Source organism: Fomitopsis serialis, assembly GCF_022376445.1.
Source record: "Fomitopsis serialis strain Sig1Antser10 chromosome Unknown B0H18scaffold_13, whole genome shotgun sequence".
NCBI classification, from domain to species: domain Eukaryota; kingdom Fungi; phylum Basidiomycota; class Agaricomycetes; order Polyporales; family Fomitopsidaceae; genus Fomitopsis; species Fomitopsis serialis.
In genome coordinates this window covers 375,425-400,660 of record NW_025954973.1, presented here as the reverse complement: position 1 = coordinate 400,660, position 25,236 = coordinate 375,425, and the positions used below count along the sequence as shown (strand labels likewise).

Sequence of the window (25,236 nt, the reverse complement as noted above, 5' to 3'; positions counted from 1 at the left end):
CCGGGAATAACGATGATAACCTAGTGGTCAGCACCCCTCGCTCTAGATCTATGACGACGGCAGCGTCACTCTCAGCTGCGAACACATGTTGTTTTGTGCGCATCGCTCAATGTTGGCCAAACACTCCCTCGTCCTCCGCGAGATGCTCGAGCTAAGGGTGCAGGAGAACCGCAAACCAGCCGTCTTGCACGGATATCCCTGCATCGCGCTAGACGATGCAAGGGAGGATGTACAAACGTTGTTAAAGATTGTTTACAACGACCGGTGAGTGCTACCTCCAATTGTGGGCAGTTTTGAACTGACGTGAATGGTGCTACTATCGTGCAGTCGCGTGGATCGCCTGAGATTAGCGGCTGACGAACTCCCATTGCTACCCAGCACTTTTCGCATGGCCACACGATTTTGCATCGAGCACACCCTCGCTGAGGCTTGCACTCTGATCAAAGAGAGGTGGCCTTCCGATCTGGATGCATATGATGCAAGGGTCATGCTGGAGGAACGGTCTCAGTCGAGTGCCCAGAATTCGCGGGCTTCCTGGCGGGGATGATCCAGTGGTAAATATTATGGGAAACCCTACCGCTGTCCCGCCGTTCATCCACCCTGCCCGTCTCATCACACTGCTCATGGAAGATGGGTACAGCGACGTAGATGTCCTGACCCCTCTGTTCCATGCGCTAACGTGCGCCGAAGTCAGGGTTGACGAGTGTGATCATGCACTCGAGACACTCCCGCGAGCTGACATCGCGCGGTTCGCCCGTGGGCTCGAACTAACGATGGCTTCAGCTTTCTGGGTGGTCATGTCGATCGGTACTGGCCGGGTAGTATGAGACGACTCAGGGCGGACTTGGCAGAGTGTGCTCGGAAAACGGACAGATGTTCGCATCGGCGCTACAGCCTGTTGTGACGTGGGGCTTGCTTGTAACGAGCCTAACATCTACCTCCACCCATTTTACCAGGTCTGGCGTCTGTAGTGACCGCTCTACAAAGTTGATGATTACGAGGATACACAACATCATTCGGAGACTGGTCGAAGCTTCCCTCATATTTCGGGCTGATTTAGAAGAGAGTCGGACATGTAAGTACTGTGATATTCAATAGATGGTATCGCCTCGTATTGGCAATTTATCCCATGCAGTTGAATTGAGACCGCCTGGCTGCAGCTGCAGATCGGCCCGGGAGTCTGCAGCCTGAGCGATGCAAGCACTGGCATACGTTGAGTACTTTCCATTTCTGGAAGTGACAGGGGCCACACATATCACCACGTGACTGACGCGTCGGCCGGGTCGCACGACGCGCCGTCCGCCTATCCAAGTTGTCTTTGCCACAACTTTGCCATCCGACCGCCACGAGTGAGGATAGCGACGGGATGGCTCGAAAATCCACGGCCTCGTCTGCATCAACGACCACTGCAAGAAAACGGAAGTCAACAGGGGACATACCCAATGATGCGTCGACGAAGGATGTTAAACGGCCACGCACGACGCTCGACAGTTTCTTCTCCCCGCAGGTTAGTCCCCCCCTCCCCATTTTACCTCGGATGGATTCATTAATGCATGAGTAATGCTTGATAGGTTCCCGTGTCGAGCAGCTCGAAGGGCGACCCAGATGCTGGTGCCCGAGACTCTGTGGCGCTGAATGACGAACAGAGGAAGGTTCTCCGGATGGTCGTAGACGAGGGAAAGAACGTCTTCTTCACTGGTGCAGCTGGTAAGCACTTTATTGTAACTCTACACATTGACCCTCACGTCGGACACGTCAGGCACTGGGAAGAGTTTGCTCCTGAGGGCCATCATATCCGCTCTGCGCAGAAAGCACGCGAAGAAGCCGGAGGTCGTCTCCGTCACTGCGAGCACGGGTATGGCTGCTTCGAACATCGGAGGTACGTGCCCATCCGTGAAAGTTGTGTGAGTGGCGGCGTGCATTGGCACTGACCGGCCTACGCATACAGGGATGACAATCCACTCGTGGGGCGCTGTTACGCCTGGCATGACTAACATCGAGAGGCAAATTAGCTGTATCAAGACCTGCAAACCAGCTTTTCAGCGCTGGAAGACGACCAAGGTGCTCGTCGTCGATGAAAGTGAGTGCGCGCCCGTGCCGGTTCTGTTTTCGTCTCACCCATTGTCTGTAGTCTCTATGGTGGATGGAGAGCTATTCGAGCTGCTCACTTCCCTTGCTGACAGGCTGCGGAGGAAGACAGACAAACCATTCGGGGGTATTCAGGTTCGTCAAAGCATACGCTGGTATCTGCCTTCCTGAAGCTTCATCCCATAATAGCTCGTCATCACTGGCGACTTCTTCCAGCTACCGCCAGTCACAAAGTCAAACAAGGAACCCTTCTTCGCTTTTGAGTGCGAGGCTTGGCAACGCTGCGTCGATCACATTGTCACCCTGACTCAAGTGTACCGGCAGAAAGAGAGCAGTCCGTCGCATTCTGTCTGTCACCCCCTGCGATAGCTGATGAGTTGTCTTTAGATTTCGTCGAGCTACTGAACGAACTCCGAAGAGGAACAATCTCCCACTCGGCGCAACGCACGTTCTCCTCGCTCTCCCGGCCACTCACGCCGCTGCCCAGCGGGCTCCTGCCGACAGAGCTGTACCCGCTCCGGTCGCAAGTCGAGACCTCGAACAACGGCAGACTGGCGAAGCTGCCCGGGTCGACGCGGGAGTACGCCGCGCGCGACTCGGGGAGCAACTCGAGGATCCTGGAGCAGATGGTCGCACCCGCCCGGCTGGTGCTCAAGCCAGACGCGCAGGTCATGCTCGTCAAGAACGTGGACGAGCGACTGGTGAATGGCTGCGTCGGGCGCGTGCTTGGCTTCTTCGGCGTCAGCGTGTGCAACGCCTCCGCGAGCGCGCCCGAGAGCCAAGGCGCCAAGCCGAAATCAACGTCGCAGGAGTCGAGCAGCAAGAACGGAGGCGGCCTCGTGCGGAACGTACAGGTAGGCGCGGACGGGCGGACACCGACGGCGCTGGGTGCACCGGGGAAGGAGAACGTAGACGAGGAGAAGAAAGACGTGAAATCGAAGAGTGTAGCGAAGGACGAGGAGCTATTCCCCCTTGTGGAATTCAGAACGGCGCATGGCACGGAGATCGTCCTGTTGGGCCGCGAGGAGTTTCGGGTGGAAGATAACGAGGGGAAGCTGCTTGCGCGGCGTGTGCAGGTAGGTTTTGCCATGGACAGATTAGATACTTTAGATACTTGTCAGGTGCTGAGGATGTACAGGTCCCTCTCGTCCTGGCATGGGCTATGTCCATACATAAGAGCCAAGGACAGACCATTGAACGCGTCAAGATTGACCTTGCTCGGGTTTTTGAGAAAGGTGCGTAGGCGTGGCCCATGTAGGGTCTAAGGCTGAATTCGCGCAGGTCAGAGCTACGTCGCGCTCTCCCGCGCAGCTACCCTCGACGGCCTACAAGTAGTCGGGTTTGACGCTAGGAAGGTGCGCACATGGGATCATACTCGGCTTCAGCGAGTTTCAGGCTCATGGCATGCTCAGGTAAAGGCACACCCGAAGGTCGTAGAGTGGAGTGCCAAGTTGGAGCAATTAAGCACGAGCTCAGAGCAGTGAATAATGAAAGGGCAGACGGCACTTCGAGAGCGAATTCTTGTTCATTTATTGGTAAATTACCGAGGTAGAAACATACCCACTCCACGGACTTCATACGTTACTTCTACAGTACTTACTCAGATATGTGACATACATACTGACCAACTGCGCAACCTTTTTATTTGTATACGAGCAATACTGGGCGTCGAAACTGAGACATTCGTGTGCTAAGATCTGCTATGCATATGCACTGTCACAAGCGTGCTGCCAAATAGTATGAGGAACGTCATCTTCGGTAGTTCAGCTTTGCAATCACACACGCACCATAGAATTCCGCGTGCCCTCAACTGTGGGAATCGAGAGGATAACAAGGCGTCCCAATGCTGGGCGTCCAGCACGACCCCGTTACGGGCACACAACAGGCCGATCCGCAGTGTTTTCAGAGTGGAGAACTCGGGGCGACACAGCAGGCGATCTATCTCCAGGCAGATTGGCTCGCTGAGGAATGCGGCAACAATGCCGAGTAACTTGGAAGTGGTAATCGACGGTTCCTCTTGTACTCCACGTACGCTGGAGTAAGTAGGATCTGTGTAAGCTTCTTGCTTGTGGCCGTCAATAGTACTAGGTGTAGCCAGGTACATGCAGGGACCTGTGCATCGGATGGGGTGATGTTACGGACGTATAACCCAAGATGGAGCATCTTGAGACTTGAGTTTGAAGTAATGTCGACGTTTGCCGCTGACGGTGACCCGGTGAGAGTCGTGCAGCAAACACACACCACTCTCCCCACTCACCCAATATATCAAATGCAACTGTCGTGTCCATGTCAACTCGCCGTACATGAAAGACATCCTTTCGCAGCCGTGTGAATTTAAATTTCGGCTCTGCAGACGAGGCAGTATAGGGAATAGTGTGAGTCAATCCCCGCCAATACCAACGGAGTGAATGGGAGGAAAAGCGGCTCCTGCTGTCAGCTATCCACCGTATGTGGACTTCCTGACCACAGGACCCCAGCCTATACCAGTGAACAACACGAGGCGCCACCGTCGATTGCATTAAACCATTGGCAAGACTGATCCGTAGAAGTCTCCGTTCATCTTGAGAGGTCCGATACCCTGTGCAGTAAAAACTGAGTACGTAAAAACGCACAAACAAAGGTGAATGTTCACTAGATATGACCCATACCTTAAGGTCACATCCTATGTGCAACTGCGCAATCTCGAGTTGAATTACCTATATTGGAATGATCCCGTTGTTTACCCCGGATGCTCTTAGCCCAAGGGCCGTGCTAACACCACACGCATTCCTGCGATTCATTTTGATCAGCAGGTTCGTAGGCAATTGCATATCGTTCGATGCTTACGCCAATGTGGATCGTCTGGACAGGCATGCGGCTTTAGCGTTTCCCCGGCATGGCGGATTGAATTGAGCAGCAGACCTCGCAGTCAAGCATATGTGGCACGTACAATGACAACCTCACAGAACTCCAGAAATAAGGGTCAGACGGGTCTGTTATGAATTACCGTCCAACAGTGTCCTCGCCACGTGCACAGCTCAAAGCGGCACCCCATTCAGAGTGTACTTTGAGGATCAACACAAAAGACGAAGACGAGCGAATCATGGAAAGACGCACCTCGAACAGACCGTTGAGGACATGCCGGCCGCCATACTCGCCCGCGTGCGAGATGCCTTACGATGACATGTACCTGACATTATACGTCCATGACCTGAATGCATCAGCATCATGTCCAACTCGTTGGTCCACCTGTGTATGATAGTAGACTCATCATACTTGTCACTGGTAGCCTGTGCTGTAAAATTGTGGACAGCGATCGTGAGTTGTCGATGATATCGTACTTAAACGTACCGGTCAGATCAAAGCGCACTTCAAGGCTTCGATCCCAGCCTGCGACTTGCATCGCTATTGAATAGTGCGTTGCATACTTGTTTATCCCACAAATGTCAGTACTTCATGATTTGAAGCCAGTGATTTCACGTAGGATTCCAGACGTTCTTCGTTCTGCAACGTCCGGCGCGTTGTGTCCACAGTCAAGAACCTCCGGCGGGACCCGGGACACGCTACGCGCGACGTCACACGACGTCACACGGCGTCACACGCCACGCTCTCCCCGCGCCTCTCTCAAAGTCAAACTCCAGTCCTGCAACCTGCACCATCTTGCTGTATCATATTCACCGTTCCCGACACATTCGCGGGACCGTATTTACCGCACTACAAGGCCCTTGGAGTTTGAACCAGCACAAATATGTCAAGCGAATCGACGGCGAAGCCGACGTCGAGCGAGAACATCGTCGCGCAGAAGGTGCGTGTTCTACCACGGGAAGAGTGTAGGGAAACGCTAACAGTCGTCTTTGTGCGTTTTGGTCTAGTATGACCGCTGCTGTGGGTGTCCTACGCCTGTGTTGCTGCCCGGCGACTGACGGCGGATTCGTACATGCATGATCGCTACACGTTCGCTCTGCCGTGTTGGACGCTTCCGCTGACATTCGATGCGACCTTCCTGACATTCTCCCCTCGATTACCCTCCTTTTGCAGTGGCGGACCTTGTTGTGAAGTCGTACGTGTCGTTTGCTCTCACACGATATATGGCCCTCTCATGCTTCCCTCTCGTTCCGTCATTCCTCGACTATCCATCCAATGCCCTCGCGTTGATGCCGATACCTGCGCTACCCATGTGCCCTCTACACGACCTCCTCAACCAATGTCACACTCCAGAGGAGTAGGCTTCAGCGTCGGTGTTATTGCCTCCGTCATCCTCTTCCGCCGTAAGCCCTACCCTTTACCTCTGCAGTCCTCCCACACGAGACTGACACACATTCCCGATGTTAGGACGAGGGTGGCCCATCGCGCTCTCGACAGGCTTCGGGGCGGGAGCTGCCTACGCAGACTGCGACCGATCTTTCAACCCCGCGCGGATACCGGGCACGCGCGTCGTCAGCGCGCAGGAGCTTGCGGCACTCGCGGCGCAGGCACAACAGCCGAAGTGAGGTGTGCGTGGAGGAACAGGACACTACGAAGCGGAGGAGAGGGAGATGGGAGCGGATAATGATGCGGGTGCCCATATGGATTGCGAGGGGATGAGTACGATACATGGTGGTCTATAGAAGCGCTTCTTCCCGTCTGCTCTAGGAGTCGTCGTGAGACTTGCTGCATGATTTTCCACCTGGGCTTCCCTGTGTTCTCCAGTAGGGCGTGCCCTGTCTGAGGTGGGACACCAGCACTGCTTGTCTCTTCTGACCCTCGTAGCTCTCCTGGAGTCCACGGGAGATTCATCACAACACGACTACTCCTGCATGAGAGCCTCCTCATCCCCGCCACCCGTGCTCCCTGCACCCGTCCCGGTCTTCCCAGTCACAGTCTTGAGAGGAATGATCCGCCTGTCTTGCTCAGAACCCGGAGGATAGACAGCGTCTGCTCTCGGAAGCGTGCGCTGCGGCTCGCCCAAGACGAGCCGTTTGTAGAGGACAACTGTAACGAGAGGGCAGACGTCAGCAAGTAACGAGCGCACATGCATGGCGGAAGAGGTACACTCACAGGACGTAGCTGCCATGATAGGTACGGTGACGATGATCGTCCGGAGGCGTCGTGCCTGTGGTGATAGTTTTGGTGCCATTGCGCGAGATGAGGTCGCAGTCACCCTAGGAAGTGCTCCTTAGTCGGATGTAAGAAGATGTTATGCAAGCCATTATCACCTTCCAGTCAAGAACGTCCCATCCGGTTATGAATGCGGTGCCGGTCAAGTTTGTGGATAAGTACAAGGGCGTACTAACTGTGCCCGAAGCGGAGCGCCCTTGTATGTAGGAGGTACCGGTGAGCGCCTATGCAACGGAGGACTTGGCGAAATATACATGTGACGCACCAAGAATTCGAATGCACCTCACTGCACCATGCATATGTATGTTTCCAGTACCAACGTCCAGCTACCACCTTACATCGCTCTCGAATGCCCGACTCAAAGTCGGCTGTACGTGACAACACTCCTGATATAGGTCCTCCGGAGCCCACCCGCCTCTCGAAAGGCGAACTCAAGACCGAAGAGTATTGGTGGCGGGATCGGCAAAAATGGCTCGAAGAACAAGGCTACATGCTTCGTGCGCGGTACAAACCAGACTGGATGCCATCTTGGAAGGCGACGCACAAGCCGTACTGGAAATGCGAAGATGGACAGGCAATCATGGTACGTGAATCTCCGTCGCCTCTCCTGCCCGGCGACTTGCCCCCGAAACGACACCGACGCCCGACGCTTCAAGGTTCCCCATCTCCTTGACGCAACACGGATCCCCGACGGCGAGTCTGTTGTCTTGAAGAGAATCCTCACCACCGAGCATCCATACGAGGTCGCAATCACGCGGTTCCTGTCTTCCGAGCCGCTGGCGTCGGACTCCCGGAATCACTGTGTACGCCTATGTGATGTTCTAAACGTACCGAACGAAGATGACACGGTGATCTTGGTTATGCCCCTCTTACGCCGGTACGATAGCCCGCCTTTCGAAACTGTGGGGGAAGCAGTCGACTTCTTCAGTCAAGTCTTTGAGGTGGAGTTTCATATGGAACTTGTCGTACAGGCGCTGACTGGATTGCATGCAGGGCTTGCAATTTATGCACCATCACTACGTCGCGCATAGGTAGGCTTGCATCCAAAGTAGCTCAGCGCGTCTTCTGACCACTCCCAGGGACTGCATGAACCAGAACATTATGTTGGACCCCAAACCACTATACCCTGAACCGTACCATCCCCGTGTTATCGACTGGACCCGGGATCTCTCGCGGCCCGCCAAGCATCACACGCGGACGACACATCCGACCCAGTACTACCTCATCGACTTCGGCCTCTCGCGCAGGTACGACCCCGCAGACGGCCCGCCGCGCGAGGCGCCGATACTGGGCGGAGACAAGTCAGTGCCGGAGTTCCGCAACGCGAAGGAGCCATGCGACCCGTTCCCGACGGACATCTACTACCTCGGGAACCTCGTGCGGGAGGACTTCTTGCAGGTGGGCGGTGTCCGTGTCTGTCCGGTCGGGGATCAGGTCTGAACTGTTCGCAGACGTATCACGGCGTGGAGTTCATGCAGCCTCTCGTCGACGATATGGTGCAGGACGAGCCCGGGCGACGGCCGACCATCGACGAGGTTGTCTCTCGTTTCGTGGACATGCGCTCGTCGCTCGGCGCGCGGAAGCTGCGGTCTCGCCTGGTGGCTCGAAACGAGAACCCGGTGGAACGGGTCGTCAAGGGTGTCAAGCATGTCCTTGGGAACACTCGGAAGGTGTCTCACCCCGTCCCGACCGTGAATGGAGGGCGAGAACAGTCGCCTGCGTAGTGAGAGCCCTGCTTGTGTCCGTCAGATACCCAATAATACAGCGCACCCGCCTGATGTGTACGCCGCTGTGCCCCCGTTTCACGTTCGGTATGTTGCGGCATCGACGCTGAATGATTGTCAGTGAAAGTAAGTGGGATACGGTTCGTTCAGGCTCATTGTAGCCTCACCAAGTATCGCCGCTGTCTGAGACGATTCTAATCGCACACCACGCGACAGCCCTGAACTGGTGTCCTTCAGCTGTTCATAGTACTCAAGCTTTGAGCTCACACAGCAGCGTCTGTCTGGTCAGTGTTCCTTCATCTAGACTCGAGCGCGAATTGACGACCTGCATCTCTGCCATCGGACAACATTGGTCATTGCAATCATGTGTCCCTCTACTGGTTGCGCTCCCCCGCTCCCTCAAACGCCTCGTACCGCACAGCAATATTTAGCGCCCGTAGGCGGGACCCCTACGGCGTACGCTCGCGCTCCACAAGGGTGATGTTCCGTCGGGGAGGGTTGAGAGGTGTGGGCGCCGTCTGGGAATCCGTCGGCGCCCCTCCACCCGAGCCCGGGTCCAAGGCCCTCCGTTGTCGACGGAATGAGCTGGTATGGCAAGCGTCTCAAAGAATGTCGTGCTATGGTCTTCCGTATGTCACCTATGGTAAAATGAGGTATATATACGCGGTCAGGATCGACCACTCACCCCGGCATCAGACCAAGTATCTAGCCCAGCAGTCGAGACCGCAACACCCAAGTCATCGTATAGAATGGATCCCGAGAACAAGCCTCAAGGACCATCTCCCAATTACTCTCTGTACCAGCGAGAGATTTTCAAGCATGGCGGTGAGACTGGCCAGTGTACGTCGTATGCTACTTGACCCCCATGTAGCATTGGCCCGCTGACTCTATCGCGCATTCTGCTTCAGTGCCGACGTTCTCCGTCCACCCCGACGAGCTCCAGGAATCGACGAAGAAGAAGCTCAACGACAGGGGCTACTTCTATGCCAACTCGAATGCCGGTATCGGATGGACCGACCGGGCGAACAGGGAGGCATTTTACCGCTGGCGCATCGTTCCGCGCACCCTCGTGGATACTAACGTCCGGGATCTGACGAGTGCGTACTCCGCGTGACCTCAGTACGCAGTATGTGGTTGACCACATTGATCCAGCCACGATTTTCGGACACAAGATCCCCGCTCCCGTCATGTTCGCACCAATTGGCATCAACAAACTATACCACCCACTGGGAGAGTTCGTGCCCGCGAAGATTGCGGGTGAACTCGGTATTCCGGTAGGCATCGACTTCAGCACTGGCGTCTGCTCACGCTGAGTTCCTTGTCGGTACGCAGTACGCTCTGTCCACCGCAGCGTCCCAGTCAATCGAGGAAGTCGCGAAGGTGAACGACCTGGCCGCATCTATCAAGAACGAGAGCAACAGCGTGCACACGTACAGCGGACCGAACGGGGGCGACGCGCAGGGCCCGCGATTCTTCCAGCTCTATATGGGTCATGACGACGATATCGTGAGCATGACGGCTAAAATTGGGCAATCCATCCTAATGCACGCTTCGTGCATAGACTCTTTCGCTGCTAAACCGCGCGTGGAAGTCTGGCTTTGACGTGCTCATGCTCACAACAGACACCTGGCAGCTTGGCTGGCGTCCCACTGACATCAACATCGCAAATTACACGTTCTACTACGAGAATACGGTTAGCCCGGAGTTCCTGATGCTTCAGTAGAACGCCGCTGACTCAGATACTGTGATCGCGAAGCCGGGCAACGCGACAGGCCTTTCCGACCCTATCTTCATGCAGAAGCACGCAGAGAACCTCAAGAAAGACTCCGGCAAGTGGATTGACCATAGCGTCTGGCATGGCAAAGCCCACACCTGGGAGAAGATTCGCTGGCTCATCGGCGAGGTCAGTTTTGTCCATGCTTTCCAGGCTGTATGCTCATATTTGAGATAGTGGAAGAGGATCTCAAATGGACGGCCGTTCGTGATCAAGGGAATTCAGTGCGCTGAAGACGCACTCAAGGCATATGACGTCGGCTGCGAGGGCATCGTCGTCACGAACCACGCCGGGCGCCAGGTCGATGGTGCAGTCGGGAGCTTGGAGGTCCTGCCTGAAATTGCTGAGGCAGTTGGAGACAGTACGTTGTTCACTATGAGTTCATTCTTCCGGCTCAAGGAGTGTGCGACGTCCACTGTAGAGATGACCATCATATTCGACTCGGGCGTGCGCACGGGCGCCGATGTATTCAAGGCGATTGCGCTGGGTGCGCATGTCGTCGCCCTCGGACGGCTCTTTGTGTGGGGCATGTCGCACGAGGGCGAATATGGCTGTCGGCATGTCATCAAGAGTTTGCTTGCGGTGCGATAGTCCCCTGCTCGTCTCTATCCTATTCATAGTTGCTGACCCTGATGTAGGATCTGGACATACTCATGACCGTTGCTGGGTATCGGAGCATCGCAGAGGACGTGTACAACAACCGAAAGGCACTTAGGTACACGCCGAGCGGAGTGCCTCCGGGTCCGCACGAGCATGCCACGCTGTGATTTGTAGATGTAGCGAGGATGTTGTTCGCCAGTAATCTGAGACAAATCTCATGCCCATTTCGTGCACATCCCCGGCAATAACTTGTCGTCCAGCGCGATGCGGGGACACCCACGTAAGACGTCTGGCTTGCGGTTCTCCCGCACCCTTGCTAGCTCGAGCATCTCGCGGAGGACGGGGCAGCTTTTGGACAAAATCGGGCGATGCGCTCGCAGCTGAGAATGGCGTTGCCGTCGTCGTAGTAGAGCGAGGGGTGCTCGACTACTACGCTATCGATCTCATCGTTATGTCCGGACCCGTTGTTATCTTCCGAATTATCCGGCCGTGCGCGTGTGCGACGCAACTGCGCTGTGTCTATGCGAGTTCAAGAAAGAGAAAGAACACGTGGTGGACTAGCACGTCGGATGCTCGGTGAACTAGGTCCGTTCGAGGAAGAGACGATGGGTTGGAAATGAGAGACGCAATGGATCTGCTAGCCATGGCTGAGTACGTTGCAAACGAAGATTATGCGGCCTCATGGATCTCACGAGAAAAGGAAGGCAAAGGTTGGGCAAAGGAGTCTTCAAGTAAGCGGCCTGAGAGTCAGCAACAAGCAAGACTGGCTCGCGTAAGAGTGACGGGTCGCTGCCGGTCGCAAACACAAAGCAATCGACGCGTCGGTCACGATCATGTGATAGTGACAACACCCGTCAGTGTCACGGCGACCCCGGGCCAACGGCCACGACTTAAGTAACTTACTTTCCTTCTAATACCGAACGTCGACCCCCTCGAGCACATCTGCTAACGGATGAGACCTCTCCCTCGCTGCATTCGCATCAATTATCAAGGGTACGGGTGCCTCATTCTTCATTCGTTGAATAAACTACTTGTCAATATTGGCAAGCAACGTTGGAGTGAGGCCGCAGCCTGAGTATATGCACAGGCGCATGACTCCCTGAATGCTACAGTATCACGGGGGCTGACGCGCTCACAGATTGTGTGCGGTAGCTTTCATAGACATACTCCTTCGCAGCGAAAACCGCCGCCTTCTAATTCGGAATAGACACCTCAAGACTGCTGAACCTGCTCTTCTTAGGTCGCAGCGTGCACATTCGCACATGACTACCCTAGGCCGCTTGATGACTGTGCTAGACTTGTCATAGTCATAGTCGACATCCTCGCTCCCGGAGTTTGCTCATGCTGATCATCCCCGCTGCCAAGGCATACGGGCATCACAAACCGTACGTTGCACGGCACGACATTTATGTACAGTGTTTCTGATGCTCCAGCCGCATGATCCAGTACGCATATTGTCCATTGATTGTTTACAAGCTCAGGCTGTGCGTTGGTCTCGTACCCATCCGTGTGGACGCACCCCACCACCGCCGGAGCGGTGGTGGGGTGCGTCCGAGACCAGATCCTGATGTTCTTGTTCACTGGTTCTGGTCCTAACGATCGCTGGCGGCGGCGGGGCATCGGCTCGCACCCTGATGTATTGAGGCGAGGTGGATAAATCCTCGTTCGGGCGTCCTGTAACTCGGTTGAACCTCAGCCTGTTCCACCGCCCTCTCAGCTTTGAGAATATGCGCTCAACGGTACTCACCTTACTCACTGTCACTCTTTCATACTTTGTTGCTCTCTCGTTAGGTGTCATTCTACTGCGCGACGATGCGGGCCTGACCACGCTCTCCGACAACTCGCCCGAGACATGGCCGGCACGTACGTGCCACACCTTATGCGTCTCGCGATAATGATACCTTACCCACACTGCCAGCCAACGCGACTGGTGGGAACGCATGGACAGCTGCGTTCTCGCGCGCCCAAGCCCTCGTCGCCCAGATGACGCTCGAGGAGAAGGTCAATCTCATCACAGGCCACGATGGTCGTTGCACCGGTAACACCGGCGCAGTCGAACGGCTTGGCATCCCTGTACTTTGTCTCAACGACGGGCCCGCCGGGGTGGGGCGCGTCCTGGGCGTCTCCCAATTCCCCGCGGGGCAGACTGTTGCAGCGACCTGGGACAGGGATCTGATCTATCAACGCGGCCATGCCATGGGACAGGAATTTTACGATCAGTGAGCATGTTCCATCGGGGTAGCCATCCGAATGTTGAGTGCTCACATTGTTTCGAAGGGGTGTCAACATTGCGTTGTCTCCCGTCACCGGTGGACCTCTCGGGCGCAGTCCGCGTGGTGGCCGGTGAGTCGTGTCCTTCTCACAAATGAACACCATAGACCCAAATGCCGCCTGCGCAGCAACTTTGAGGGTTTCTTCGATGACGCTTATGGCACCGGGGAAGCTGCCTACGCCACCATCAAAGGCATGCAAGACGCTGGGGTACTTACCACAGCGAAGCACTTCATCGGGTATGAGCAAGAGACATCCCGGTTAGTAGACGATCTTCACCGCCTTCTTGAGTCACCTTGACATCTGACGTTCAGAAATCCTTACGCGCCGTCGGACGCGATCGATCCTACTGACGTACAGGTCCCCATCTCATCGAACATCGACAACAAGGCACTACATGAGGTATGAGTCGCGAGGGGCTTCCTTCACACGCCTGTAATCATAACCTATATAGTTGTACTTGTGGGGATTCGCTGAAGCAGTCCGCGCCGGCACGGGCTACGTTATGTGGTAGGTGCTCGAATGGCGTCTGCGCCGCATCGTTTGACAATGATTTGTATAGCTCGTACAACGAAGTCAACGGGACTCATGCATGTGCCAATGCCTACACCCAGAACAACATCCTGAAGGATGAGGTACGTGGAACCACATGCCATAACCCATACTCGGCTGACCTCGCCTACGTATAGCTTAACTTCCAGGGCGGTATAATGTCAGATTGGGTATGTCCATATTGCGACCAATCCCTTGACGTCCGGTTTACATCGGCACTTGCCTAGGGAGGTGTCTGGAGTGATGCAGAGACCATCAACGGCGGACTCGATATCTCCATGCCTGGCGTTGCACTTCTTGGATACTTCGGTTTGATGTGGGGGGATGGTCTTGTTTCCTCCATCGAATCCGGCCTTGTTTCCGAGTCTCGGGTGGACGACGCCGTACGTGCCAGCCCTCGCTCTCGCATTCTCTGGCACCGTTCATGACTGATGGCAACGTACTTAGGCCATTCGCCTCTGACTCCTTGGATCTCTTCTGGCCAGGCAGACAATCCACCTCCAGCAGTCACCTATAACGTCAATCCCATCTTCGTGGCGGAAGACGCCCACTGGCGCGACGTCAGGAAAATCGAAACTATGGCGCTCATCAGGCAGATCGGCGAGGATTCCGCAACGTTACTCAAGAACGTAGACGGCGCGCTTCCCCTGCACGCGCCCAAAGTGCTAGCGATTATCGGGGCGGACGCAGGTGCGAATGAACTGGGGGCGTTGGGTGGCCAGGGCACGAACGAGTACCCCACCTGGAACATCAACGGCACGCTGACCTTGGGCGGAGGCTCGGGCTGGGTGATCCCACCAACCATCGTTACGCCTTACGAAGCGATCAACTATCGTGCCCGCCGGATGAACTCGCAGGTCTACGCGGTGTTCAACGATACGGCGTACGATGTGATCGCGCAGACCGTGACAAACTCCATGGCGGATGTCGCGATTGTGTTCGTGAGCGCATTCACGGAGGAGAGCGTGGATCGGGCTACTCTCTATCTGTAGGTCTCCGTACAGGTAGTGTCTGATGTTCTAACTGACTGTCGGCGACAGTGACCGTGATGGTGAAGCACTGATCGAGACCGTCGCGGCAGGTTGCAACAACACCATCGTCGTGATACAGTACGTCTTTCCACTACCGCCTGTAACAGATGCGCTGAAGCGCTCACTGAGATCAGCGCTGGCGCCCCCGTTCTCGTGGAGGAATGGATCGACAACCCAATGTTACCGCTGTCATCGCCGCCCATTTCCCTGGCCAAGAGTCTGGCGATGCCATCGCCAATGTACTCTTCGGCGACGTCTCTCCGAGTGGCAAGTTGCCCTACACGATCGGCCACTCCCTCGACGAGTATCCTCCGAACACAATCTCGGATGATCCGGTCTCAATCCCAAGCCAACTTCACCGATCGACGTGATCGACTACCGCTGGTTCAGTGCGCACAACATCACGCCGCGCTTGAGTTCGGCTACGGCCTGTCGTACTCGACGTTTGCTTACAACAAATCTCTGTTCGGAGCGTGTACGAGGCGGACAACAGCACCATCCAGAAGACGAATGAACCGTTCGAGGTAGCGACGGGAGCAACAGTCTGTACGATATCATTGCGGAGGTGACGGCGCAGGTGACGAACACGGGAACGTCACTGCATCGGAAGCCGCTCAGCTGGTACGTTCTCGTTGTGTCTCGCACCATGGTAGCTACTGACTCTCCGAGTGTTCTCCTTGCAGTATGCTACATTCCCAGACAGCCCTGGATTTGGCTGCGGGGCTTCGACAAGCTGAGGGCCCTCTCGCCTGGTGAGACACGCACGGCGACATTTGCGCTTCGGCGCAAGGATTTTTCGCTGTGGAGCACAGAGCGGCAGCTCTGGTATGTTCCCGAGGGAGATATTCAATTGCAGGTCGGCGCGAGCTCGACGAAGCTGTATCTGGTACGTTCGTCTCGCATCTCGTCGGATCAATCCTCGCTGAATGCTACTTATTGCGTTCTCAAGACGAGCTCATGGTCCAGTTGAGATAACACCGCTCGTCTCCTACCACTTCGGAAATCCTCGTGTTAGTTGGGTCGGACTATGTTTAGCGTTAAGCCAGCGCCCTAGCTAGTAAGTAGTGCAGTATGGGAGGAGGACTCTGATTGGACACTCAGCTAGTAGTGCAAGACGCCGTACACTAGGTACAACTAAATGCGTGACAGCCACCTGTCCGAGAGGCCCCCGCTTGTCTACGTAGGCAATGATCGTAGGCAATGGAAAAAGCCAGCAGGGTGAGACGGCCAACAAGAGCGGAACAATCGGTCTGTGGCTAGTGGCCTGACGGCAATTGGCCCGGGAAAGTCCTGGGCGAAACGGCGGAGGACATGATGAACAAAATGTGAATGAAGGTATCTCGTGTTTGCCATGTTACGGTCCTTACGGATGTAGCTTACGTTGCACGCGATGGCCTCAGCGGTACCAGAGAAAGGATGAGGAGAGAGACAAAGAGAGCGTCGGTGCTACATTCTGCATATGCGTCTCGGGCGCCGTCGAAGCATCAACGCTCGAACATGGGACCCCACTGGCACTGTGGGTGACGAGGCACGAGTTCGGGGGTTGAACGTCTCGCACGTCGGAAGAGACCGGTGACAGGCATGGCCGTGCGTGGCCGCAGCAGATGCACAGCGTGCTGGATGCTTACGAGTGGTGGATGCGTATGGGTTCACGTTGTGGCTGTAAACTTGACGTTCAGTAAGTTTTCCATTTATGGGAGTCGTGGGAACTTGACGCGCACACGTGACGAGACGCGCGAAAGCAAACACAACTTCAACTCGAACCACGACCGTCGCGACGGCCGGCCGCCACTCTCTGAGTCTGCCTTTCCGCTAGTCCTGGCTAATTATTGCAGCTAGCTGATACTGGGTCCTTGTCTGGTTGTCCGTTCTCCAGAACATCGAGGTGGCCGGTCATGGCTACCACTACCCAAATCCTGTATAATTCGCCCGCGCTGCACTCCCTGAAGCGTGAGCAGCTGGTGAAGCTGTGCAAGATACACTCCTTGAAGGCCAATGGCAAGAATACAGAGATCATTGAACGACTTAAGAAGCACGCCCTCCAACTCGGCCAAGAGACCTTCCTCGATACCCACCAGCGGGACGATCAGAAGGAGAACATACAGGATGGGTTCAAACTGCAGATGCCAAGGCCGAGTGAACAATGGGAGGTCGTTATGGAAGACATACAGGAGGCGCCCGAGCCCCTCGGTACGATCTCGTCGAAAGGCACTCTGACCAGCATGAGAGGCGGAACAGAGGAGTTCGGCTCCAAAAGTGAGTCGTATTTTATACATCCCTTTGGTCTGGCGAAATATGTTTGCGTTGTTTTCGGTCTGGGACGGGGGTCGTCGAACCTTTGCATGCCACGCATGGTGATTCTCGACCGGAGCTCTGCATGCAGGTTCGCCGCGGTCTTGGTTGTTGTAGTCAATGATCTTCATTCCGTATTTGCCGTTCCCAGATTGGGACTGCACGAGTAGTTGGCAACATCAAAGAGAGCAGGGGTCGATGTGGTCTCAGCGAGAGAAAGCAGTGTTTCTCATAGTTTCCCATAGAAACCTCATAGGCGTGTGAGGTCTTCATCCGGACAATGACAGGCCTCGTCCATTGTGTTTCGCGCCAAAACTCATCCACGGAAACGGCCGCGTGGATGTTCACAGTGACGCCATTGCTTTCCTCTTGGAGGGTGTTTTGTATTTGGTATCCGCTCGCGGAGTTGGCAGCCACGTTACAAACGTTACTAACCACCTGCGATCTGTCTAGCTTCGACTGTGAGTTCCTCGCTCCGCGCACTGGCCACGTCGCTAGGCATCAAGCACACCTCTAACAACACAAACGGAAGCCTCAACAAGCACGCCGTCCCTTTCAAGGACTTGCCGTCTCCGGAAGCACTGCCGCGGACCGAGCCCGCACCGCTGAGCACGCCAGATGTCGAGGCTCTTAAAGAAGCCGCGCGTACTGCGGCGGCGGAGGACGATGGCGACGTATCCATGTCAGCCCCTGTTCCTGGAAGCCCGTCCCGCCCCGGTGCACCAGCTCCTGCCAACGCGCGACTGAGCATGGGCCAGGGCCCAACGACCACTATCCGCCTCATTAACTCGCAGAATACACTCGAGGCGCCCGGAACTCCGGTATTACCAGCGTTTCAGACGAACTTCGATCTTATCCTGGGGTCGCCGAATCCGACCGCTACACCTGGGCGGGCTATCAACGTGTGGCCTGCGTCCCCAGGAGGTCCGTCCGAGCGACTCTACCCGGCGATACCCTTCGAGGACTTGCTTTCTATGAAGGCACCCAGCCAAACCCCCGACGACGATGTTAACATGCCTGGCGGTCTCGGCGGGCCAGAGATTCGCGCGACTCAGGCTACACCCGTCAAGAAGCCAGAGCAGCCTCTCTCAAAGGGCACCCCGAAGCCCACTGATGCGCTAGACATCTTCTCGCCTATGCGCCCCACTGCTGCTGGTGCTTCTCCTGCTGCTAACTCCGGTTCGAAACTTGGCATTCCGCGCAGCGAGCCCTTCCTCTTTGGCTCCCCGCTGCCGCGGAACAGTCTCTCCAACCAGCAATTTAGCGATGCAGCGCAGACACTTATGCAGGAGATGCAGCGGCGCCTTGCTGAGCAGGGCAAGGACAAGGGCCCCGAGCAGAAGCCTTCCGCCGCATCTGTACCACCCATTTTCGCGTTGATCGACAAAGGACAGAGTGCGAACCAGCAGGCCGGTAGCCCGGACAGGTTCATGAAGGCGCACGAGGCACAGTTCAGCAAGATGGACTCGATCACGACGCACTATGCTGCTAAACGTCTCGTTGCTCCTGCCTCCCGGCCTGCGGGCGCCGCGTCGAGGAAGCGCAAGTCAGACGCACTGGGGCTTGGCCATGCCCCGGGTGGCAAACGGAAAAGCAGTGCTGCGGGTGCGCGGGTTATCAGTGCGGGTGCGCGCAAGCGCATGGCTGTCCCAGGAGGGTTTGGGGCCGATGACGACGACGACGAAGAGGGAGAGGAAGATGCTGGAGACCGGCGCTCGTCGAAACGTGTGCGAGTCTCCGAACTCGACGGCGTGCACAATGGGAGGAGAGTCTCGATTGCTCCTACCGCTGGTGCTATTCAGGAAGGCGATGACAAAGAGGAAGAGGAAGCGAAGAAGCTGAAGGAGCGGGAAGCCATCCGCCGGAGGCTTGAGGCCAATAAGGCTCGAAGGCGCAGCAGCAGAGGCCGGGTCAGCGTGGGTGGAAAGGCCGTTCCTCGTGAGTTCAGCCCCATCGACTTGGATATTCAGTGTGTAACTTCTCTTCTCAGCCAAAGCTAAGCCGTCTCGCTTCGGCTTCTTCACGTCCGCCAAGACCCTCGTGAAGAACGTTTGGAATATGGGAGGCGGGCCAGCGACCACCAGCAAGCCTGCTCCGGTAGCGAGCTCCAGCATTCCGGTGGCCAAACCGACCCAGGCTGTGCCGAAGCCCGTCATCACCACCGCTGCCCCACCAGCCGTCCAGAATTCCAGCATGAGAAGCACGACATCGACTGCACGCAAAGCTCCAGTCTCCACTTCGAACAAACTACAGAAGCCACGCCCTGAGCCACAGGCATCCTCGTCGAAAGGGAATGGCACTGTAAAGTCGTCGCACTCCGCTGCACAGGCTCGCGCTCCCATACCGTCCTTCGCGAGTCCCGTTGCCGGAACTGCCAGTTCCAGGACGAGCACGTCAACCGCGACGTCGAAGATACCCTCGAGGCCTGGTTCCATCGCAGGCGCGTCGTCGCTGGGAATGCGGACTAGTCTGGCGACCAAGTCACAAGGCCCCACATCGTCTGTCGGGACGCGGCGAAGCCTTTTGACTACCTCGGCTGCTGGCACGGTTACTAGCACGAGAGCGTCCACGAGCTCCGCGCAGGGATCACGCGACAGAGATAGCATTCCTCGCTCCAGGACGTCGTCTCTCCTCGCGCCAACGGCCAGTTCTCTCGCCAAGGCTGTCGGGAAGGGTGATACGGGGACGGCAAGCAGGCTCTCGACCCTCCCTGCTGTCGCAGAGCAGCCGGTCAAACGCGCCGAGCGGAGGTCGGTGGCTGCGACGACGAAGGCGACGTTGAACATGATTACGAACAGCCCTCGGTCGCCCGATCACCGAGGCCCACCAAGATCTTTTCGCAGCCGCTCACGGCTGATATGTTCTCAAGCCCTACTTCACAAACCACTCCCATACACCACGCGTCTCTCACTGCCGCTGCGACTGCATTGGCGAGCCCGTCTGCATCCCTACAGCTGTGCCACCCAAGCCAAAGGGATTGATCGCGAAGAAGCCACGGATCTCCCGCACTCGAGTTATCGCGAAGGTCGGCGCGCAGCGGGATACCACGCAGCCTGCGGCGCCGTCTGTCCTTGCACCTGCTCCCCGTATGCGATCTAGCATGGGTGTGCGGAAGTCTCTGGGAGGAGTCAAGTCTGGGCGTGCCAGCGCTGGCGGCGAGGCTGCGAAGCTTGCTGCGAAGAAGAGGGCGAGGCAGAGCGAGTATGCGCGGCGGCGGAGTCGTGCTGAAGAAGGGCTTAAGTCACCTCGGGGCCGGGCAAGTGTGATTGACGACGATGCGATGGACGTTGATGCCTGATTATTATCCTTTCTCTCTTTTACCTCTACGCGAGTGTGCCAGTAGTATGCATACTTATGCCTATGGTCAAACAGTATATAGTTCGTCTTGGACTCATGAATCCTATGTATATGTATCTTGGCATGTTGAGGCAACTTCAGTTCGGTGATTAAACCTGCTGATCATCATATGCATGATCACACCTCTATTGAACACAAAAGTGTCGCACGAACCTTGCACGGACCACATCTCACTTCTGAAGTATCCGCACGAAGTCGTGAGTGATCTGCACCAGTTATGCGCCCCAGTGCTCGGTGGCGCGCGGTGGAGTATCGTATTCCAGTTAACTTTATTGTGAAGTGTTGGTGGTTGGATGCTCGGAACGTTCCTATGATAGGGCACCCGACGTCGTAGTACAGCCCCAGAGACGTACTGCTCGGAGGACAACTTAAACTGAGGCGAAAGGCCGTTACATAAGGAAGTGGGTGAGGACGTAGATTTTGATAAGGGGTCCCTCAGGGTCGAAACCGTGACCGCCGGTACTACTAGTGGCATGCCAGTCCGACATTAATCTCATCATGTCGAAGCTGTGCGCTCAGCTTGATATCGAGACGTGCAGGGAGGAAGAGGAGGAGGGTGGAAGTGGCAAGGACAGTAAGTAAGTCGCAATCTAAGTCAACCAGGTCTGGACTGCGAGTCTGGGTTACATAATCCGCCAAATGCCACCATCAACCGCGCAGATTGCGATCTGCGCATCCGCGCGTCGGGACTGGACCCGTTGTTCTCTCTCGATTTGGCAACTGCCAGCGCCAACCGACCTGGCGATGAGCGCGCTCACGCTCGACGTCGTCCTCGCGCTTGCCCTTGATCAATGCCGTGCCACACCTTCACGCCCGAAAGGAAGGCAGAGGGGACGTCATGCTCCAGACCCTTCCAGTTGACTCCCTCAGGTTTGCGGCGAGTTCCCGCTCGACTCGGAGTCGCCTCGCCCTCGCTTGCCTTGAAGTTAGTTCTTTTGAATTTGTTTGAGACCCCCAATGATTGTCTGCTAAGGGCCAAGCCCTATGTAGACTCTACGTCCGTTTACATGGTATGCTAGGTAATGCTAATGGCCATCGGATGTGTCTAACACATCATTGACGCCCTTGAAGTCTCTCAAGTCGTGGTAATTCTTCACGCCCGAGTGAAAGGCAGAGGCGACGTCGTGCTCCAAACAATTCCCGTTGATTTTACGCGTCTCTGAGCATCCTTGTCTGACAGGCCCTTCCAGCTGACTTCACGGCGGGCAAGCTCGTCCGAGTCCTCGCGCCTGCCATGCCCTCTCCCGCCGGAGTGAACGACGTGTGCGGTGTCGTACTCCGAGCTGCCCCCGATGACCTTGAAGTGAAGCGCGAGCTCCTCCGAGTCCTCGCGCCCGGCGTGCGACTTGACAGACCTGAAGTCGTCGCCGGGCACCCATTCGCGGCTGTCCTCTGGGACGGCATGTGCGGCGTGCACGAGCGGATGATGCGCGACAGTGTTCTCCGAGTCTGTGCGGTGCTCTGGTGGGCGGGCACGCTGCTTGTGGATGAAGTTTAGTCATGAGTGAATGGGTGGCGAGTGAAGCAGGGACTCACCTGGCGGAGTTGATGGACGCGGCTGCGGGCGACCGCGAGGATAACGAGAGCGGAGGCGCGGATGGTCCAAGTTGTGAGGAGAGGCAGTGGTGTGAGAGATCAGACTACTGAGGACAGACCTGCACCGATTCTTAAGATGGAGTTTCAAGCGCAAGGCGAAGAAAGCTGAGCTGGGGCACTTGAGCTAGACAGTGCGCAGGCTTTATACTACTGCGTCTATGGCGCCCCTCGAAAGGACTTTGAGGAACTCCACGTACTAAGTGGATCCCATGTATATCCCGCGCCGACTGCGGCCGTGCGGTGCTCAGTACGCCAATGCTCTCAGACTGTCGATTAACGTTCGAACGCCCTAGTACGGCGCATCGAAGTGTTTGGGTAGCATCTCGCCACCTGAGACGTGGATGAGGAAACAAAGAGCGCTCTCTAGAGACACGCTATCAGAATTCGACGCTTCATGCGAAGACAAGAAGAAAACACCGTCCATATGAATCCCCCAGAGTTCGATGTAGGTTTTGAAGTTGCAGCTCGTCGAACAACCAGCGAGAATGCGCCAGGCAACGCGCTAGCAGGCACATCGACATCTACAAGTTGTCCAGTGTTAGTTAGTACCGAAGATCGAAGCCTTCAGTTGTTCACAGACTGCCTTGCCGGTTTTGAGCATTCGGCGAAAACAGGCCGTTGGCGCTGCATCCTTGCGCGATCCAGAAGTCGTGCCAGCTACATGCAAAGGACGACACCGCTTCGGCATATGCTTTGTGGCGTGGGTGTCTCTGCGGATGAATGACGTCAGAAAGTCATCTAAGTACACTGGTTGAGCGATCAGCGTGGGCGCTCTCGTGTGGCCTGCCCAGCAAGTACTCACCCGGCATTGGCAACGCCCACATCGTCTCTCTTGGTTCCTGGCTCCCCATCGTCAGGAAAAAGTCATGGCGGTGTACAATCACGCGCAGAGTCCGCTGAGTTGGCACGCGTCCCTCAGTACGCGGTGGGCACAGGGATGTTCCTAATCCAATGCCAAGTACACCCACGTCTCGGGACGATCTAGCCTGAACCTGAAAGTGGCCCGGGCGCGCGTCCATGGCAGAGGGACGCACCGATGCAATATGAATGAGCTCTCTGAAGTTGACGACCTCCCTTTGGCCCGGCTGAGGCTGCGAAGGCACCGTCCCCATGTTTCGCTGACAGTGATCGAGCGCCGGGGCAACTGGTACGCTTCATGTCCATCGGAAGGTTCCTGTGATGGGGCGCCCGACATTGTACTGCCCAAGAGAGTAACAACCGAAGTGAAAGGCCGTTGAGGAAGCGGGTAAGGACGTGGATCTTGATGAAGCGGTGACCCTCAGGTCGAGGCCGGCGCCGGTACCTGTGACACGCTAGTCCGACGACCTCATCGTCACTGCAAAGAGGGCATAATTTCCTCCGCGTACAAGAGTTGCGATGAAGTGAGAGCCTCTTCCATACCTTCGCGGGTGGGCAGGGAGATTGAACCATAGGACATCATTCTGGGCCTAGGAAAGGTTTCGATGTCTTTGTCCGCCGGAAAGACATCCTTCGACATCTTCCAGAGGTACATCTACGTCGAGCGAAAACCATGAGGAATTCTTTCACTTCCGAAGCCTTTTCTGCCCGAGTGAACCGTGATACCTTTGCAGTGCGTGTCGAAGCTGTGCGCTCAGCTTGATATCGAGACGTGTATTCGGTTATCCTGTTGTGCAGTGGAAGTGAGAAACAAAGTATAGTCGCAACCCACGCTCTCGCTCCGGCGACGAGCGCATGCTCAGCCTGATCGCGCTCGTACCAACTCATAGTGTTAGAGAGCTTTGACTACGTAAGGCTCGGCCCTCGCGGACAACAAAAGGATTCGAACGAAAGGTAGATTGCGATCTGCGCACGCACACGAGCCAGCCCCGAACGATGCCCCCCCGGATATCTCGCAGAACTCGACATCGCACCGCGGGTATCCAGGCCACCGTGGGTCCGTGGCAAGGATTTCCGTTGCGTGGGGAGGCTCCGATGCTTCGCGAACAGTCGTGAACCATGCGACCGACTACAGCATCGGTTCCGAATCTTGCCACCCTGAGAAGGAACGCGGCACGTCACGAGAGCATAACGGGCAGCACACGACGCTGACTGTGGCACAGTGGGCTACGTAGCCACTATGCACCCTGAAGCACATGGAGCATCGGCAGTGCTAGGGAAGGGTGGGCTTAGACGGCGTGTCTAACGTACACCCCCGGGGGTATGTAGAACCGCCGAGTCGAGTATGCAGAGCCGTCGAGGCCTCGAGCGCGGGTGGGATGAAAGAAGATTCGAGTGGCTGCTGTCGAGCATGTGTCCCTTGACTTGCGCGGTGTGGTACGGAGTGGCCAGTGACGCCGCGGATGAGTCCGAGTCAAAGAACTTCTCACCATCGCCCAGGGATGCAGGGTCTCTCTACGCAGGTTCATTCGTACTCGGATGTCAGCCAGCGATACAGGGATGATGACGCGAGCACGCGTTACAAGTTGGCTGTGGCCCACAGACAGACTCGGAGGAACGACTACATAGGACGACTGCCGCTGCGGCCACAGATTGATCGGAAGTTGCCGCTGAACGCGGCTCTAAGTTTTGAGCCCCGATTATGATCGAGACAGTAGCTTATGTAAGCTACGTTCTTCCACGACCACTGCCTCGAGTCAACGTGCGTCGGGCCTACTCACTCTGTGGACGCCACCTTTCACGGTCAGGCGACTGCCACCGTCATTCTCAGGACGATAAGCTAAGAGTAGCGAGGGAAGTGCATGCCTATTCCAATGTGACAACTGATTGTCCCCGACGATCGTCATAGGAGAATGTACCGCATATGTCGGCATGGCGCTGCATTCTGCAAAGCACGGACTCGGAATGCCGGCGGCGATGAGCTCGAATGAATCAGACTTCACTTTGGCGCAAGATG

General features: G+C 56.2%; 8 protein-coding genes across 8 annotated transcripts; 7 read left to right on the top strand and 1 right to left on the bottom strand.

Moving 5' to 3' along the window:
- Positions 1-49: 49 nt before the first annotated feature.
- Positions 50-547, top strand: B0H18DRAFT_872032 (uncharacterized protein; the record flags this gene model as incomplete). The annotated part of the gene is made up of 2 exons (XM_048040198.1): positions 50-264; positions 328-547. Coding segments are annotated over 2 exons (435 nt in total), but the record flags the coding sequence as incomplete, so codon positions are not given.
- Positions 548-1,322: 775 nt separating this feature from the next.
- Positions 1,323-2,328, top strand: B0H18DRAFT_87140 (PIF1-like helicase-domain-containing protein). The gene is made up of 5 exons (XM_048040162.1): positions 1,323-1,507; positions 1,572-1,707; positions 1,760-1,879; positions 1,949-2,080; positions 2,132-2,328. Exons 1-5 carry the CDS (start codon positions 1,367-1,369, stop codon positions 2,257-2,259), a joined length of 657 nt encoding a protein of 218 aa, XP_047896772.1. The 5' UTR covers positions 1,323-1,366; the 3' UTR covers positions 2,260-2,328.
- A 3,360-nt stretch (positions 2,329-5,688) lies between these two features.
- On the top strand, positions 5,689-6,741 carry B0H18DRAFT_989856 (DUF543-domain-containing protein). Its single transcript, XM_048044974.1, has 5 exons — positions 5,689-5,872; positions 5,940-5,952; positions 6,106-6,127; positions 6,286-6,335; positions 6,400-6,741. The coding sequence occupies exons 1-5, from the start codon at positions 5,816-5,818 to the stop codon at positions 6,555-6,557; spliced, it is 300 nt and encodes a 99-aa protein (XP_047896771.1). The 5' UTR covers positions 5,689-5,815; the 3' UTR covers positions 6,558-6,741.
- Positions 6,742-7,366, bottom strand: B0H18DRAFT_989852 (uncharacterized protein). Its single transcript, XM_048044973.1, has 2 exons — positions 7,263-7,366; positions 6,742-7,208 (listed from the first exon to the last, which is right to left on the bottom strand). Exon 2 carries the CDS (start codon positions 7,181-7,183, stop codon positions 6,854-6,856), a length of 330 nt encoding a protein of 109 aa, XP_047896770.1. The 5' UTR covers positions 7,184-7,208; positions 7,263-7,366; the 3' UTR covers positions 6,742-6,853.
- A 78-nt stretch (positions 7,367-7,444) lies between these two features.
- On the top strand, positions 7,445-8,948 carry B0H18DRAFT_989848 (uncharacterized protein). Its single transcript, XM_048044972.1, has 5 exons — positions 7,445-7,747; positions 7,821-8,105; positions 8,158-8,195; positions 8,244-8,562; positions 8,616-8,948. Exons 1-5 carry the CDS (start codon positions 7,514-7,516, stop codon positions 8,886-8,888), a joined length of 1,149 nt encoding a protein of 382 aa, XP_047896769.1. The 5' UTR covers positions 7,445-7,513; the 3' UTR covers positions 8,889-8,948.
- Positions 8,949-9,558: 610 nt separating this feature from the next.
- Positions 9,559-11,504, top strand: B0H18DRAFT_904550 (L-lactate dehydrogenase). The gene is made up of 9 exons (XM_048041484.1): positions 9,559-9,728; positions 9,797-9,985; positions 10,041-10,162; positions 10,221-10,394; positions 10,450-10,581; positions 10,645-10,791; positions 10,840-11,023; positions 11,084-11,244; positions 11,301-11,504. Exons 1-9 carry the CDS (start codon positions 9,638-9,640, stop codon positions 11,427-11,429), a joined length of 1,329 nt encoding a protein of 442 aa, XP_047896768.1. The 5' UTR covers positions 9,559-9,637; the 3' UTR covers positions 11,430-11,504.
- Positions 11,505-12,935: 1,431 nt separating this feature from the next.
- B0H18DRAFT_989838 (glycoside hydrolase) lies at positions 12,936-16,298 on the top strand. The gene is given in 21 exon segments (XM_048044971.1): positions 12,936-12,955; positions 12,973-13,125; positions 13,181-13,481; positions 13,540-13,605; positions 13,662-13,793; positions 13,848-13,935; positions 13,988-14,043; positions 14,096-14,168; positions 14,223-14,255; positions 14,313-14,472; positions 14,533-15,073; positions 15,126-15,194; positions 15,251-15,269; positions 15,335-15,451; positions 15,534-15,559; positions 15,589-15,640; positions 15,682-15,741; positions 15,820-16,002; positions 16,066-16,157; positions 16,172-16,218; positions 16,276-16,298. 18 exon segments carry the CDS (start codon positions 12,990-12,992, stop codon positions 16,084-16,086), a joined length of 2,133 nt encoding a protein of 710 aa, XP_047896767.1. The 5' UTR covers positions 12,936-12,955; positions 12,973-12,989; the 3' UTR covers positions 16,087-16,157; positions 16,172-16,218; positions 16,276-16,298.
- A 583-nt stretch (positions 16,299-16,881) lies between these two features.
- Positions 16,882-20,706, top strand: B0H18DRAFT_1208857 (uncharacterized protein; the record flags this gene model as incomplete). Its single annotated transcript, XM_048036289.1, has 4 exons — positions 16,882-17,372; positions 17,862-19,346; positions 19,399-20,162; positions 20,278-20,706. The coding sequence occupies exons 1-4, from the start codon at positions 17,012-17,014 to the stop codon at positions 20,704-20,706; spliced, it is 3,039 nt and encodes a 1,012-aa protein (XP_047896766.1). The 5' UTR covers positions 16,882-17,011.
- Between the last annotated feature and the right edge of the window lie 4,530 nt (positions 20,707-25,236).

Coding starts and splice junctions, on each gene's coding strand:
- B0H18DRAFT_87140 (XM_048040162.1), top strand. CDS start 1,367: ATGGCTCGAAAATCCACGGCCTCGTCTGCATCAACGACCACTGCAAGA. Junction 1,708..1,759: donor CTTCTTCACTGGTGCAGCTG/GTAAGCACTTTA, acceptor CGGACACGTCAG/GCACTGGGAAGAGTTTGCTC. Junction 1,880..1,948: donor GGCTGCTTCGAACATCGGAG/GTACGTGCCCAT, acceptor CTACGCATACAG/GGATGACAATCCACTCGTGG.
- B0H18DRAFT_989856 (XM_048044974.1), top strand. CDS start 5,816: ATGTCAAGCGAATCGACGGCGAAGCCGACGTCGAGCGAGAACATCGTC. Junction 6,128..6,285: donor GCGGACCTTGTTGTGAAGTC/GTACGTGTCGTT, acceptor GTCACACTCCAG/AGGAGTAGGCTTCAGCGTCG. Junction 6,336..6,399: donor CTCCGTCATCCTCTTCCGCC/GTAAGCCCTACC, acceptor TCCCGATGTTAG/GACGAGGGTGGCCCATCGCG.
- B0H18DRAFT_989852 (XM_048044973.1), bottom strand. CDS start 7,183: ATGGCACCAAAACTATCACCACAGGCACGACGCCTCCGGACGATCATC.
- B0H18DRAFT_989848 (XM_048044972.1), top strand. CDS start 7,514: ATGCCCGACTCAAAGTCGGCTGTACGTGACAACACTCCTGATATAGGT. Junction 8,106..8,157: donor TCTTCAGTCAAGTCTTTGAG/GTGGAGTTTCAT, acceptor GATTGCATGCAG/GGCTTGCAATTTATGCACCA. Junction 8,196..8,243: donor CATCACTACGTCGCGCATAG/GTAGGCTTGCAT, acceptor GACCACTCCCAG/GGACTGCATGAACCAGAACA.
- B0H18DRAFT_904550 (XM_048041484.1), top strand. CDS start 9,638: ATGGATCCCGAGAACAAGCCTCAAGGACCATCTCCCAATTACTCTCTG. Junction 10,163..10,220: donor CGGGTGAACTCGGTATTCCG/GTAGGCATCGAC, acceptor GTCGGTACGCAG/TACGCTCTGTCCACCGCAGC. Junction 10,582..10,644: donor CGTTCTACTACGAGAATACG/GTTAGCCCGGAG, acceptor GTGATCGCGAAG/CCGGGCAACGCGACAGGCCT.
- B0H18DRAFT_989838 (XM_048044971.1), top strand. CDS start 12,990: ATGCGCTCAACGGTACTCACCTTACTCACTGTCACTCTTTCATACTTT. Junction 14,473..14,532: donor TCGGGTGGACGACGCCGTAC/GTGCCAGCCCTC, acceptor CAACGTACTTAG/GCCATTCGCCTCTGACTCCT. Junction 15,074..15,125: donor GATCGGGCTACTCTCTATCT/GTAGGTCTCCGT, acceptor TGTCGGCGACAG/TGACCGTGATGGTGAAGCAC.